Source organism: Cibotium barometz, chromosome 42 (genome assembly GCF_041138505.1).
Source record: "Cibotium barometz isolate CiBa-2024 chromosome 42, ASM4113850v1, whole genome shotgun sequence".
Taxonomy (NCBI): domain Eukaryota; kingdom Viridiplantae; phylum Streptophyta; class Polypodiopsida; order Cyatheales; family Cibotiaceae; genus Cibotium; species Cibotium barometz.
In genome coordinates, this window is record NC_141087.1 from 39,143,319 (window position 1) to 39,159,953 (window position 16,635).

The 16,635-nt window shown below is 42.8% G+C and overlaps 1 protein-coding gene across 3 annotated transcripts in view; it reads left to right on the forward strand.

Moving 5' to 3' along the window:
- LOC147614460 (uncharacterized) overlaps positions 1-13,385 on the forward strand; it is a 79,071-nt gene extending 65,686 nt beyond the window's left edge. For all 3 annotated transcript variants that reach the window (XM_086780992.1, XM_086780993.1, XM_086780994.1), the window contains exons 7-12: positions 4,309-4,734; positions 4,814-5,002; positions 5,172-5,402; positions 11,709-12,078; positions 12,232-12,415; positions 12,576-13,385. In XM_086780992.1, coding sequence (XP_086637118.1) covers positions 4,309-4,734; positions 4,814-5,002; positions 5,172-5,402; positions 11,709-12,078; positions 12,232-12,415; positions 12,576-13,047 — 1,872 coding nt within the window. In that variant the 3' untranslated portion in view covers positions 13,048-13,385. The remainder of the gene's footprint in view (positions 1-4,308; positions 4,735-4,813; positions 5,003-5,171; positions 5,403-11,708; positions 12,079-12,231; positions 12,416-12,575) is intronic.
- The last annotated feature ends 3,250 nt before the right edge of the window (positions 13,386-16,635 follow it).

A 16,635-nucleotide genomic window follows, 5' to 3' on the forward strand; every position in this document is an offset into this window, starting at 1 on the left:
TACTTGGTTCTTGTGGATATGGCTCCCCCTGTACGAACAGGGATGACACGTTGGACGGAACCAATTATGCCCATTGGAAGCTGAACATGCGGATCTGGTTCATCCACAAGGGTTTATGGGAGATTGTTCGGGGCAGTGAGAAGAAGCCCGAGCGTCCTGAAAACTCGAGGAGGTGGACCTACGATCAGGAGGATGAATTCCTTTCGGAATTACAAGACTGGGAGAATTGTGATTCAAAGGCACAGTCAGTGCTTTGTGCGGACCATTACAAAGGAGGTCTCACCGGCCGTGCAAACTCTTACTAGTGCACATCAAGTATGGTCCAAATTGGAGGATCTCTTTGTTGGAGATTCGTCGATGAGGGTAGTTACTTTGCAAGGGAAACTCTATGGTTTGTTATTTCCTGGAGGCAGTTCTATGCAATCATTTCTCATGAAGGCCAAAGTTATCCATGACCAGTTTACTGGCAATGGGTGCTGCTTTGTCCTTTGCTCAGTTGGTTGCACTTATCCTCACCAAGCTTCCCCTGGAGTATGATGTGGTTTCTCAAGCTTTGAGGTGCGAGGTCACAACCACTCAGTTGGATTTTGATAACCTTAGCTTCCTTCTCTTGGAAGAAGAGTCGTCCTTGTTTCTAAGGGTAAGATCAAGGTGTGTCTCAATAGTTCTGATCAAGCACTTATCTCAGTTCAGAAGAAAGGTCGGAGTCGTTGTGGGAAGAGAGGACATTTGTCTAAGGATTGTTTGTCCAAGAAGAAGGACAAAACGAAGTTCAAGTCTTCATCGAAAAAGAAGGACAAAGACACGACACACGACAATGATACAGATACTTCCAGTAACACATCTAGGGCTCCTAGGGTGCTTCCGGCTCGGGAGGACCAAGATGGTGTACTTTTCTAGTATACATGCAATTTCCCCCATGTGCTTTCAGCCAAAGGAGGCTGGGGGGCGGGGGTAGCAGCTTCATTTCCTGGTGCATGGAAATCGTGAGTCGGAGTTCCAGGCATTAAAAATCTGGGAGAATATGGTCATCTTTGGTGTAGTAGAGATTATAGACATGATCTGTTGTTCTGAGTTGGGACGTGATGTGTTGGGGATTATGGGCGCGGTGTGTCCACTGTTGGGGATTATGGGCGCGGTGTGTCCAGCAGCTCATCATCTTATTCTTGGAGTTCTTGCACGCTTGTGTGGGAATTCGGACCCAAGCAAAGTTCCTTGCTGTTTGTGGTGGCATTTTGTTTTCCGGAAACAGGTTGGCGGGTGCTCTCTCTCCAAGGTGATTCCGGTATCTGCAGTACTGGAGTGTCCATGATTCCATCTTCATTAGCTTATCTTCTTGAGACTCTTGCACACTATGAGCTGCAGAGGGCATGTTAGAAATTGTGCATCTTAGTGTTATGAGGCTTTCTCTATTTTATGGGATTTTATCTATTTCTCCTATTTTTAGGAAGTCATGAGCAGACGGCCAACTCTATGAGCAATCAACCAACTCCCTCACTTCACTTGAAAAGGGGCTTCTCATATTCACTTATTGTCGGTCCAATCCAGATTCCAAGCACAGTGTAACACATATTGCCATTGTAAAGCTTCATGCTATTATAAAAGGTGATCTTGTCCACGAGCTCTCATGTTTTGTCTACGCTTTCGCCTGTGCATCCTCCTACGGGCATAGCTATTGAAGAGTCTCCACCAATCACAGCTAATGGTTTTAAAGAGCCTTTCTCAGTCACATAGCTATTCTGCTAGCTGCTAGGCATGGAATTTTTCCCGAGAGAGTTGGTGCTTCGACATTGTCCTGCTAAAAGTGTCGTTATCCTCTTTGGTCTTAAGTTGAATGAACAACTCCTTTTTTAGAACTATTCTTGTCCTTCTATTGCTAGTGTCAAGTCCGTTTTGGATTTTCTTGAGACTCCCAATGTTTCCTTGACTCGATGTGGCACTGTTGCTAAAAGGCTGCCACTTGAACATTGAGAATGCCACTGTCGGATCCTCTACGGCCATGATGAAAAGATGACAATTGAATAGGAGTAAGGGAAGCCTATGGGTTGATCCCTACTATTTTTTCAAACCAACACAATGGAATACTAGAAACATTTTTTTAAACAGAAACCCTAGGCTTTGATACCAATTTTAAGACTACTGGCTAGACAGAAGTGTCTAATAGAGGGAAAACGGCAGCGGAAGGTCAAAGTCTTTATATTATTAAGTGAGAATTCACTGCTAAAACTGCAAACTTAAAAGAAGGTGACCTATTGCATCAAAAACGCCCAATTTGGGGAAATCGAGATGCTTCTTCAAAATGTTGGCAGACTTTGTTGCCACCTCTCTTTGAAGGCATGCTTGAGAAGTTCTGTTGAAGTATTTGTTTCACTCCCTCTAAGAAAATATTTATTCTCTTAGTCAAAAAAGGCTTTTTCTCTCAAGAGGGACATTTCCCAACCTACTACGAACTTGACTCAACTTGACCGAACTATTACCAACCTGATCTGTCCAGCCTGCTTGGCTAGTCTCTCTTGTAAGGAGACTACAACGGAAGTGGGGGTTTGCGGGGTTGGGGACATTGCCCAACCTTACTACGAACTTGACTCAACTTGACGGAACTATTGCCAACGTGATCTGTCTAGCCTGTCCAAACTTGGCCAACCACTTGTCCTGGCCACATGTCCAATACCCATCCTTTGTTGTCCAGTGCATGGTTGTGGCTATCTGTATTGTTGTCTGGCACCTATTGGCAGCCCATCCCTGGCAGAGGCTGCATAGCACGTGTGCTCTACTAATCTGTAGGTTCATTACAATCTAGCTCTTCTATGGGGTGTGATCATGGGGCAAGCATCTCACAATTCCAAGGGTATTTACAACATTTCACATGCTTCATGTGAGGCATATGAATGTACAATGCTGAATAAGCAAAGGATAGAGGGCGAGGAAAGCAAAAATTGAGAGTCAAAGAAAGTAGACCCGAGTTGCCGTATGTTAGCATATATTCGCATTGATGTATGGTGCACATCTGTAAGGCCCACATTATGAGGACAAGCCATTGGTGCACATATCTTTAGTGGGAACCCCAGCTTAGATGCTGGAAGGGGTTGTAGTTGTGACTGTTGATGGTTAGAAGATGATGAGAGGTACAAGCGTTTGTTGGGGTCCGAGGAATATTCCCTCGGATACTAATTTCATCATTTGTGGGCGGTGGTCAGTTGGGACGCATTATGGATACGCCGGCGGTGAGCCGTGTCAATGCAGCATAGCCGCCCACATCTTAGATGCGTCCACTGGACTACTTGCAGCACTATAAATGGACATAGTTGGCACAAGCTATGGTATCCAGTGCTTGTGAGTATATATTCTCTATGTTCGTAGTATGCCCTCCATCTAGAGTCTGTCTAGATCGCCATCTAAGCTCTACACTAGAGCGCATGGGTGGACAACACAACACCATCATATTGTACCTATCTCTTGTTTGGTATAATCAGAATTTTAAAATTCTCTCCATTCTCTCTATTGCATTGTCTACTGTACTTTCTCTTATCTCTTTCCTCTTTGCCATATTCTTACATGGTACACATGGATTTAGCCCTAGCAAGCATAGTATACTCCTTGCCAATGACGAGAGTCTCCAAAAGGACTATTTGTTGGAGGCCCGAAAGATATATAGGTTTGAAGGTAGAGGACATCCAGGATAAGTAGAGTTATAAAGGATAGAGTTGTGAAACTAGGGTTGTGCTGAAGTGATCAACCAATCGTAAATAAACAATGTCTCAGAGTCAAGTGGGAGCCACCAAAGTTTATAGCCTGTTTATTAACTTATCTTCTGTTTTTTTTTTGTTTTTTTTTTGTTTTTTCCCCTGGGTAGAGATCCTCCTATTCAGTCGATGATGTTTCACCTCTTGTTCAACCCATTGGGAGTGGGGAGAGGCTATGCTATCCATTGGCTGAAGCGAGCGAGAATTGGACTTAAGCCTCCCGCCCAACTTCCAAGGGTCCAACTACTTACCAACTAGCTTGAAAAGCCATGGACATCTTCTGTTTTCCTTTGTTTCATGGTTATTTGGAACTATACTCTTTTTTGGCTTGTTTAAGCCATCTATATAACCATTCGCTTTGCTGCTGTTGTTTTTGTGGTCGTAAAGACTACTTTAAAGTGCTAAATGCTCTTGAAATCACAACTCAAAACAGTAGTTATTCCAATGGCTTATTTGTTCATGTACAAAAACAAGAAGGCAGGGAGGAAAAATGAACGAAACCAATTCAAACTGTATTGCTATCAATGTTTCAGAAGCACATTATAAACATTCCTTTGGATTGCAGGTGCTGGAGGATCATCAACTTTTGAGAGAACGAGTGTTGCATCTTACTGGGTCTGCAGGTGTGGCAAGGATGGAAGAAGCACTGTCACAAGCTCGTACCCAAGTCTTTGAAGCGCGAGAAAGAGGGAGCCTTCCTCCCTCGCCATTTACCTCCTCACACTCGTTCAAACTTGAATCAAAGGAGGGAACAAGTGATGAAAATTTGTCCAAATCTCTTTTGTCATCTTTCAATCAAGGTAGAGAGATGAAAATGAGCCCTATGAAGCATTTTGCATCTTCGTTCCAGCTGGTGCAAGACACGACACGTGATGAGAAAGGAATTGACAACGAGAGACTGGTAAACGAAATGCTTCATGAGCCGAATTGGAGTGCTCCTGATGTGTTTTCTGGTGTGAACAAAACCCCTGGCAAACTGGCAGAGATCCAGGTGATTCATTGTTTCATGTGTGCTTTTTAAGTATGAGTCAGCTTTGTATGCATTTAATTACCACCGTTTCAACATGCAGGCTCAAATCAAGACAACTATTGAGGATGCCTTCTGGAACGTGGTTATGGAAGGGTTCGCCAAGGACCCTCCAAACTATGAGACGATTATTGGGCTGCTTAAAGAGATGAAGTTAGAGCTGGAGAACCTTGCTCCAGAGAGTTGGAAACAAGAAATAAATGAGTGTTTGGATGTTCAGATATTTTCTCAGGTTCAATTTTTCCATCAAAGTTCCATGTACTTGTGATAATAAGAGTTCCTTATGTGGGTTAAGCCTCTTTTAAGCACCTTCAATTTCTGGACTGTTTTCTGTCTTTTTGTTTCCAATTAGAGGCATGGTTACAACTCATATATATTCCCTTAAACTTGCATTTTTGCAGGTTCTTCAATCTGGTAGTCATGATTATGCTTATTTTCAGAAGCTTTTAGACTATGCCTCGGGCATTGTTCTGAAGCTTGGAGCACCTGCTAGAGACAGTGATGCAACCGAATCACTTGAACTCTTGTTGAAAGAATTATCACAAATTTCATCCAGAATGGGAGAGAAGAGTCAAAGTTCATTTGGAGTTGCCTTGGTGAAAGGCTTGCGGTTTGTACTGGAGCAAATTCAGGTATATACTCAGCAGATTGAGCTTGGTTTTGGTGATTGTTTTCGATGTTGGGAATCCTTATCCACTAGGAACTTTTTCTCCACACACGGGGCTTTTTTTTTTCACTCAACTTGATTACTAGTGTGATCATTATTAAAAAGAGGATGCTGAACCTCCGAAAGCCAAAAATGGAAGGGAGGCATACTCAGTTTCTCACGTTCTGAATCGGGCTTCTTGTTAGAAGACTTGTCCGATGAAGACTTCCCTTTGCCCTTATTGTTGTTGTTGTTACGGCGCCATTCGACCGTCGGCCAGCCAAGGCCTCAGAACCTCTGCCCTGTGGAGGGTTCATAAAACGCTCTTCATGGTCCAAGACCATAGGCACAAGCTCCTCCCATGTGATGGTGCTGAGCCTGCCACCACTGGTGATCAAAGAGGAGTAAAATGCTGAGTACTGAGAGGGCAAATGAGACAACAAGGTGATGGCCATGTCCTTTGAAGATATCTCTTTCCCTACCTGAAGAACCTCTTGCTGAAGAGCCTGTAACTTGTTGATGTGCTCACGCATCGTCGAAGACTTCGCAAGATTCATCACGTGCATCTACACTTCCAGGGAGATCCGCTTCATGGGTGATAACCTATTATACAGAGAAGCCAAATGTTGCCAAATCCCTCTGGCTAGCGTTATATGCCTAATATGGTTAATCACCTGTGGCGTGCAATTTAGGAAGATGAAAGAACGCACATAGGCATTGACACCATCCCATAACTGTGCCTAAGCCTCCCGTTCTTTCCGTATTGAGGGTGACTCCCCATCTTCCAACTCCGACCGTGGAACACCAACTACAATGAAATCATCCAAGTCATAAGACTCCAAAACAGACTCCATCATTACCTTCCATATGCCGTAGTTGTTCCCGTCCAACTGTCGGGTCCATCGGAAACGTGGAGAGTGTAGGGATCTTCACGTGCTTCTCAGCCATCTCAAGCAAGTCTGCCATCTCAAGGGTTCACAAGGTCTTGTGAAGGAAGGCTAGGTGGAAAAAGAGAAGAAGAAGAGGCTGCAAATAATATGCAAGGTGGCTGTCCAACAGTGATGGCCGCCTTCTACCCAATCTCCAAGTCCCGAACAGCCCAAGCAATCTCCAATCAGCACCTCAAATCAACAAACCCTCGAGGTCCCACTGTCTCCAAGCTTCACGCCACCTGGAGCTTTGATATCATGTCAGAATGCACAATGGAAATGAAGACAATTGCTGTAGAGAGAAAAACGCAGATGAGAGAGGGAGAGAGCTGTATAAACTCTGTATGTACACTAGAAAAATCCCGGAATGGTACAATGACAAGTGTGGGAAGCAAGGGCCATTTTATATGGCCTCATGTTGTTGGTTGGCCAGCCCAAAACAAGCCGACTGCAACAAAGATGCTCACAACCAACAGAAGACCTAGTTGGCCAGGTGAAGACAAGTCAGCCAATGTTGCAGGTCAGATCGGGTAGCACAATCCTAGTCCACCAGCAACAGATATAGCCGATAGGCAGAAAATAGCCTCCCACACGTAGCAAAAAATGGGAAAAAATACATGGAAAGTGAGGAAAAATGGGGGAACACCAGAAATGTGCGGGCACACCCACAACAGAGGCCCTGGTGTAATGTACAGATAGGAGATGACTGCTAATAGAGTGTATGCATTAGACTCAAGCACAATTACGTCACAAGATTAAGACTTGTACTCATAAAGAGGCTTGAGATGTGTGCAAGTGCTTGTACATCCATTGCTTGAAAATGACCCCTTTTATATGGGTAGAGTACATCTTTGCTTGGTCCTTGCATGTGGGATAAACCACTTTTGTCATGTGCCTTCCTCCTCACCTACTCACTCCTTGCCTCTACATGTGCTCTATGGCACCACAGTTCTCAATAGCTTCTCCACTAGATAGAGGTGTAGGCAGGGCTTAAACTATCACTAGAAGTGATGATACAGTAATGTGAATGCTAAGCATTAATCCTAATGACATGCTTAACTAGAATTAATGTCTATGCTAAAATCTAAGTTGTGATACCAATTAAGAGGTATCTTTGGTGGATTAAACACAAGGATTAGCATGGTGGATTAAGCTTGGATTACATATAAAGGAGATTAAGACTAATCATTAGCATAATAACAACATAATGATATGAAAATGAGAGTGATTCCTTGCATTAGATGAGTGGCTCTTAAATAGCAAGAGTACAACAAATTAAGTCTCCCTAATCCATGATTAGGTGTGGAATAAAGTACCTAGAATCTCCTCTAATGTAGCACCACAAAGTGAGCCACCATCTCCTATAATTAGACCCATGAATCTCTCAATCTACAAGATATTCCACGAGTTGCTTTCTCCTTACTGAATGAAACCCTTTTTCTTATTACTGCCTGGTGATATTAGATTTTGACCTTTGAACCAAGTGACCCTTAGGTTTTGCTTAAATCTTTCATTCCCACTAAAATAAATTTGTCCAACAAGCAACTCTCGAAGTGAGGAGATGGAGGTCTGCTTTTGAGAAGGAAAGGCAAGGGACGACGACCTCGGTTGAGGATGACGGAGCGGCTGCCATGGAGTCCTCGTGGAGGTGTGAAGACCAGAAGATGAAAACACTAGCCGAAGAGAAAAACACGTGATGAGGGAGAGGATAGGGATTGGGTGAAGAAGAGGCTTAGGCAGGGGGGGTACAGGCAGCCAGGGGGCTAGAGGTGGGCGAAGGTAGATGGCAGGCCGAGTGCAGAGCAAGAAGGCATAAGGCAAGGGATCAATAGGGTGAAGGAGGAAGGCGGAGGACAGGAGCAAGGGGCGAAACCAAGTAGCGGGGACCGAGGGCAGCGTGTGAGAAGGGGAGTTGGATGAAGGCGAAGGCGACAGGGCAGGGAAGCTTCCATGCTTGCTTCACGATATTTTTCAGTCTAGGGAAATCCTTACTACTATACAGGCTTTGTAAAACTATTTCTTTTGGCTAAATATCCGTAAGAACATTAAGGCCTTTGTGTGGGAATGCTTGGTATGCTAGAAGGTCAAGTTTGAAAATATCGCTTCACGATATTTTCAGTGTAGGGAAATCCTTACTACTATACAGGCTTTGGAAATCTATTTCTTTTGGCCAAATATATGTAGGAACATTGTGAGGCCTTTGTGTGGGAATGCTTGGTGTGCTAGAAGGTCAAGTTCGACAAGCATAAAACTTCCAGATTGCTTCAACCTTTACCTATTCGAAATTAGCCATGGTAGAGCATAGCCATGGGTTTTATTATGGATTTATCTATGACTTCTTATCTATGCCATTGATAGGTTTAGCAAACATGCACATTTCATCCCCTTGCGCAAGAACATCAAGCACAGAAGACAGCTTGACTTCAAAGAGGGTAGTTGGGTGTTACTCAAATTTAAGAAAGCTCGTCTTCGGAAGAGGCCAAGGAAACCCTTAGCTCTCCAATAGGATTTATGGGTCTTTTCATGAAGTTGCATACCGGTTCTTTCTTTCAGATCATTGGAGGATACATAATGCTTTTCATATGACTCTCCAATAGAACCAAGTTTGGAAGATCCCCGGATGAGCTTGAGGAGGTCCTATAACCTGAGTAGACTGTATTTCATAAGGAGTGCAAGGGCCCTAGGAGGAAGATTATACGCAGATACCTTGTGAAATCTAAGAACTATCCAGCATTGTACTGAAAGTGGGTGGATGAAACTTGCTTTCACGATTCTTCAAATCTTTTGAAGGCCTACTTGGAAGCTTTTTAGTCACGGACAACTAATTAGAAGCTGGGAGGATTTCACAAACCGATCATTTGGCATATGATTATCTTGATTAATCATGCAAGCATGTGCCTTGACTCTGGGTGGGGCCCATGATGGCTATCTAGAACATGGCGGGATTATGGTGGGATATCTCTGGCAGGGAATGTGTCTAGACTTTGGGTGAGGCCCATGATGGATATCTAGAACATGGTGGGATTATGGAAGGATATCTCTAGCTAGGCCCATAGAGATCGCCTTTAGATTGGGCGGGGCCCGAGGGATTTGTAAGCTCTGGTCGTGTACAGGGATGAGTACCTAAAAGATCAGATGGGTGACTATCCAAGTTTACACGTGCATATGCGTCATTGATGCTTGCTTGGAGTTTATTTTATTTGTGTGACATTGTTTTGTTGCCTCATATTTTGTGTCTGAATGTCTATGGGACTGGGGATGCCTGGGCACCTTGTGGAGATGTGTTTGTGCACACTTGTTTTGGCCTAAAGAGGTGGTCTTATGGGTTTTGCATGTGGTGAGTACACACTAGACATAATCTTTATGACATTGGTATGTGTGGGTCCACACTACATGAAAACCAAGGCCAAACAACACGGGCTCATTAGTAAGGGCAAAATTCATACACTTATGTGTGGACACTCAGGGCAAGCCAAAGCATCTTGAAAGTAGAGTCTGGGAAAGGTTGCTTTTTTGGAGTCCTTATGCAGGGCGGAAAGATCCAAAGATGACTCTCGTCGCACGCTATCAACAGGCTCGGTGATTTTGAGGCCTGATTGTTTGATTGTATTTATTGCATGTACTGGGGTTGGTCAGGTGCAGACCGGTGGTGAACCCCGGGCACCCGAGATCTTTTATTCGGAGTAGATTCCTTTTGGTAATATAACCTAAAGAGGGGGGGTGTCAGCCCATCTTCCCCTAATTTGGTGTATTGTGCAGATATTTCATTATTGTTGACTGAGAGCAAGAGTTGGGGCAGAAGGTTGCCCCAAAGTGATGTAACCAAGAAAGAAGAGTGGAGGAAGACGCTGAGGATGTTTACATGTCGAGGATAATTATGAGGGCTAATGGTCTTGTTTACATTGGGCCACCTCAGCTCTGGAGCACGTTGAGCCTACTCAGCCTCAAACTACCACCGATACTTGCAGCCTCAAATTCCAGTCTCATGCGCTCGAGCTTAAGCGCATGTGGATGCTCACATTCCAATTGTTCTTCTATGGGTCTTGTTGGTACTTGAGGGTTGCTCACGTGCAAGAACATCTGCATCAGCGTAGAGGTGTTAACAAACTCTTCACAGGGGTTGGGAAAGATTAGTCTCCATGGGAGTTGTCACACGAATCCCTCTGGCAGAGGAACTTATCTCGTCATGATGGCTCATAGTGAGAGGCTCAACGGTTTTCCTGAAGTACAAGGAAATATCCACTAGGGATAATTTAATTTCCTTGCAATGGACTGTGCATATCCTTGAGAAAACCTTAGCTGTGATACCAATGTTACATGCATTGCGGAAGCTTGAGTGGTAAGCAATGCGACAAAGATTTTCGTTACCCTACTTTTATGCTAATCTACTTTGAAGAGAATGCAGCAACACCCACTGCCCCCCATTATTTCGGTGTATTTAGTGTTGAAATGAGTACAATAAATAAGACCTGAGCTGTCGTATATGTGGAGATTGGCCCACAATCTGTATGGCGCCTTCTTCTTTGCTGAACTGACTGCAGGCCGAATTTTGGGCTGAGTAGGTGGGAACTGCATAGAAGGATTTGTGCCTTTTGAGCTGTGGAGATCTTGAAAACTAATGCAGGGTTAAACAACATTGATCTGCGCAGGCTGATTGCAAAACCCATTCTCTTGGCCGTTACTGGCTGCTCCCGTGATTCAATGATTACTTGATGCTGGATGCCTCAAGTGGGGAGAGGAGGGACCTATTTGTAGGGCCTTTTTCCCTTGGTCGGTTGGTCAGCTTGCCCGACCAGCTGCCTGGCCTCTCCACATATATGTCCTGCACCCGGCTCTTGGCCTAATAAGCTTCCCTTGACAATTGTACATACTTCTACTTCACGTGCACAGGACTTCGCAGGAGCACGCTGTTCAGAGCTTCGCGCTGGTGAGTGACTCACCTACCACCCTAACCTTGATGGCAATTGGCGACGTGGATTATGCCGAAACGTGCACTGTTAATATAGTTAAGTCCATGTGCCACCCAAGTGCAGTGCGAGCACATGTCAGTTCTGGCCATGGTTAGGATGTTGAACTTTCCATAGGCTCCTATGATCATTAGCTGCCATGATGCATTATTTACATTGCAAAGGAATTGCGCATCGGGCAGGAGGGGCAGGGTCAAGTGAGATCGTGTTGAGCAGGAGAGATTGGGTTTCACTGGATTGAAAAGATGTTCAGTTCCTTGTCAATCTTGGGAGCGAGGGACATATTGAAGTGTTGTAATTTCTGTGTTTCAATCAACTTTTTCGAACTAGATTTTTTGTCTTGGAAGGACAGGTGGATAGATGGATCAAAGACTAAGGTGTGCAACATATTTACAGATTCTCAAGGCAGACATTAGCGTAGCACGAATTCAAGCTCTTGCACCAATCATTCAGGGATCTGCAGGTGTTGAATACTTGCAAAAGTCTTTTGTTAAACGTTACAAGCTTCCTGAAGTAAGTTCAAATCAGCAAATGGATTCCTTTGAGAAGCTCCCAAAGACTCTGGAATGGCTGGCGGGTGTGCGGAGAACCTTAGAGCTGGAAAAAGAAGAGCTTGAAGCCCTGCGTGCTGCATATTGGGCCACTGTATCAGGAAAGGGAATATGCAGGGAACTGGTTCCACCTATTTCGTCAATGCGCACTGGTGCTAGAGTGGTGGTTGGAAAGTCCACTCCGATCCCAACAAATTCTGCTGCATCCTCCCCAGGTGTATATGCCATTATTTTTATGAAATTTGACTAGCATTTACTTCTAGCCATTCGCTTTCTTTTCTCTAATCAAAGACCTTTGAAAAGGGAGGAATAATGGGCTCTTAGTTTCTACACTCATGTTGATCTTCATGCTCTTATCACTTTCTCAGGGCTTGAACAAAGAGTTCTGTTCTGGAGATCAATGCAAACAGTTGTAGGCTTGGGCTTAGTTCACACTGTTTGTGAAGTGCAAGCATTGACAGAGGACACTATAGCTGAAACTCTGAGGTTGAATGCACACAGGCTGAGGAAGGCACAGAATGATTACCAGCGTCTCATTATCATGGCAACAGGGTGAGTACTAATTCAATGGTCTCACGAGCAACACTGCACAACTACTCGGTGGTAATAAAATGCAGCAGTTGCAGGTCTTTTTTTTGGGGGGGGGGGGGGGGGGGGGGGGGGGGGGGGGGGGGTAAATTTGAAAGCTCACCACATCCTTTGAATTTGGCAGGCTTCTGCTTCTACGACAAAATGCCACAGAAAGAGGGCTATCTGGATCTGAACTGGAGAGTTCATTGGGCAATTGCAAAGAGGAACTTGATACTCTTCTTAATGATCCTGGAGTCACAATCTCCCAAATCGCTTTCCTTCTTGCCAAATATTCTTCTTATGGAGGTAATGGATCAGATACAAATGTGGTGACAGATGGTGACCTTATGTCTCGGGTACTCAACCGTAGCCTGTCTTCTGATGATACAGTCTTTAGACATGTGTCAGCAGCAGTGCAAACAGCTTTAAGGGCCATTATTCTACTAGAGAAAGGAGCTGAGGGTCTGGCACTGGTTAATCTTGCATTACAACGTATTGGGGCTACTTGTCTTCAGGAGTTGATTATTGATCTGGGAAATCGTTTGCAAAGGCTCACATCTGTAAGCTGTTCGGTTCATGAGCCCTGGTATGCTTGTATGCTCGCCTCTAATTAGAATTTAATAAGGGTGTGAAGATATTTGCAGCTTGTTTATATTCTTGTGTGGAAAATTCATTTCCTCCCTGCAAGAGAGTTGGATCTTTAGTATCTAGCTACTAGGAGTGACAAAACATGCCTATTTAGATTGGCAAAGTGTAGGGTAAATGAACTGCCTCTAATGAGGATGTATTCTCTGGTGTACTGGATGCATTGTTGATTGTCGTTCCTTTGCCTGTTATGTATACTTTTATATCCCCACTCCCACTCCCCCTCCCCCTCATCCCCACACACACAGGTTTTATGAACGCTAGTCTTGTAATTGAGCTATAAAAGTGGCTTAGGGTTTCAAATCAACTTAAGAGTCCATGAAACTTCTTGAGAATGTTTAGTTAGCATGCATTTACTTACAGTAAAAGTTTTATTAAAAATCATGTACGTAATAAATTTATAATATATGAAATCACTAAATGAATGCTATGATAGCCTTATCTTCTGGTGTATAAAGAAGTGTGCTTTACTTGATATAAGGAACATGCACATGGTCTAAAATACGTACAGAATGGTTTTTGTATTACGTTTACATAGTGTTTAAAAAAAATTTAAGATGTTTTCAAAGTAAAATTTAAAAATTGTTTTTTTTTTGGTTGCATAAAAAGCATGTAAATAAAAATCACTGAAGGTTAGAGACTTTGGTTAAAAATCATTTCTTTTAAATTTCATTGTTTCAAATGAATTTCTACTATGAAATACTCTAGAATGCCAAAAGAAATTGGTGTTGCAAGAGTGGCTTTTTCTTTAGTGTTAACATCCACAAAAGATCTAAAGAGTCTATGAGACCAAAAGATGTTACATATATAATCCATGAGGGTGGTTACAAAGAAAAATAATCTTGGGAACTTCAAGAGTGGTTTAGTAAGTCACATGCCATAGGTTTTCAAGATTGCTCACTCGGTGGAATTGCCTTGCTCTCTTGTGGTCCATCTCTCTCTACATGGCTAGGTTCTCTGGTGAGGTAATGGCAAAAATGATGATTATTGTAGCTAGCCTTATCTTCTTGATGTATATAAAGAACTGTGCTTTACTAGATAAAAGGAACATACAAATGGTCTAAAATACATATAGAAGAATTTTTGTATTGTGTTTACAATGTTCCAAAATTATTTAAGATGTTTACCAAGTAAAATATAAATAATTATTTTTTTGTTGCAGAAAAAGCATGTAAATAAAAAATCAAGAAAGGCTTTGTTTTAAAAAAAAATGGCATTCTAGAATATTTCCTAGTAGAAATTCCTTTGAAACAATGAAATTAAAAAGGAATAATTTTTCAACCAAAGTGGTGTCACAAGAGTGGTTTTTTCTTTACAAAGCGAGTGTCAACATGCATAAAAGATCCAAAGAATCTATGAGACCAAAAGATGTTACATATAATCCAAGAGTAATGACAGAAAAAGAATCTTCGAAACTTCAAGAGTGGTTTTAGTATGTCACATGCCACAAGCTTGGGATTGCCTTGCTCTCTTTTGGTCCATCTTTCTCAACATTAGCTAAGACTCTTTGGTGAGGTAATGTTGAAAATGATGATTATTGTAGTCGAGTTTTACAAGAAAATACATTTGTTACAAGTCCAAAACATCAATTAAGAATTTAAAGCCTATTGAGTTGTTAAAGTAAATAGAACAAAAAGAAAAAGAGAACGTACTAATCACCGTCTATATCCTTCCTGAGTGGAGGATGCATTAGGTGAATATTGGGAGTCGGTTCATTGGTTGGTGAACTTTTCTGAAGTCAATCTCTTATTTGTACTACTATATAAGCATGTTTACTTTTTTGATGAGTTTTTTTGAAGCCAATCACTCTTTTGGTATATCATTATAAAGGTAAGGACAATCACTCTTTTTTTTCAACAAGACATAGTTCACCTGAACATTAGAGTAAGCAACCTCCTCTCTCTTAGATTATGGTTAGATAAGCATATCCCCTCCTTTGACTCCTCTGACCCCTTCTACTCTTCTTTGACCCCTCTTTTGACTCCTCTATTCTGCCTCCTTTGACTCCTCTCCATTGATTCTGCTAACTCCTTTGCCTCCTTTAACTCCCCTCCCTTAACTCATCTAACCCCTCCTTCAACTTCTCCTCTAACTCCTCTATTTTGCCTCCTGTGACCCCTCCTCCGATTCCTCTGACTCCCCTATTTTGCCTCCTTTTACTTCTCCTCGGATGCCCTAACTCCCCTTCTAACTCCTCTGACTCCCCTCTAATGCCCTAACTCCCCTTCTAACTCCTCTGATCCTTAGCTATCCAGCCCATGTCTTTCTAAAGCTACATGTATATACCTTCCCACACACCATTGGTTCTACAGGATCATACAAATAACCTCCTCAACTCCGTTGTCTTCTCTACCGTGTGCTATCTGTTGTTCATGACAATATCATTTGACCTGACACTCTTAACATCTTGAGTTGAACTCTGCATATCCTTGAAAACTTCATACAGTTTCTCCTTAGTACCTATATCCTAGCCATGCAACTCCTTTAAACTGTTGGGACTATCACCATCTGAAATCTGTGATACCTCTTTACAACAACTGCCTCTTGAAGAATAAACCACATTGGCACTACACCCGGCAAGGACATTCATACCTTCATCAACTTTTGACAAAAAACTTTGAACCTATTTTTCTCTTTCCAAAATTCTTTTGATGTCTTCTTCCTTGTAAAAGTTCTTAAAAACAAAATTTTCACTCCTATCCAATCCTACTTTTGATCCCATCTAAGATCATCCCATCACCATCTAGATGATCCTATTCAATAACAAATCCCGCAATCTTAACCTATCATGATCAGTGTCCTTATATGTAGCTAGCTCTAGCCTTCTAAGAAAGTGATCCACATCTTCATCCTCCTTCCTTGAAAACTCCACCAAGCTGATTTGCAACATGGCTTAAATTGTTGGCCCAAATACCTAACAAACGGCTTGAGCTAACTTCAGGGAAACCTCAACAAAAAAACCATTTAGATCCTTAGTGGATCTCTTCAGTGGGGGCACCAAAACATGGAAAGAGTGAAAAGAATTTGGTCTCTGCAGCATCTAAATCACTCAAAACACCAAGCTCAAGACACCTAATAGCCCTACATCTGTCCTCTGACCGTCTAGTGACGCAGTCGGACGACATCTAAACTCCCTCAGTTTGAATAGAGAAGGCATAATAGAGAAGTCAGAGAAGGAATTAGAGGAGGCAGAATAGAGAAATTAGAGGAGTCAAACGAGGGGTCAGAGAATCGTACAGCCATCTGCTACTCTCGGATGCCTCATCAACCAGTCCTTTTAAAAGTGGGATAATACATCCTCGTGGCAATTGACTATTGTACTAAATGGGTGGAGGCAAAAGCCCTTATGGATAATTCAGCTAGTAGTAGCCAAATTCTTGTATGAGACATCATGACGAGGTTTGGATGTTCAGTGGAGCTAGTAAGTGATCGAGGGATTTAGACCCAAGCAAGCTAAAAATCCATTGGATGGGTCCCTATTAGATAGTAGGACAATTAAGCTCACGCACATTCACGCTGCCGACACTAAGTGGTAAAATACTCCCCAAGCTTGTAAA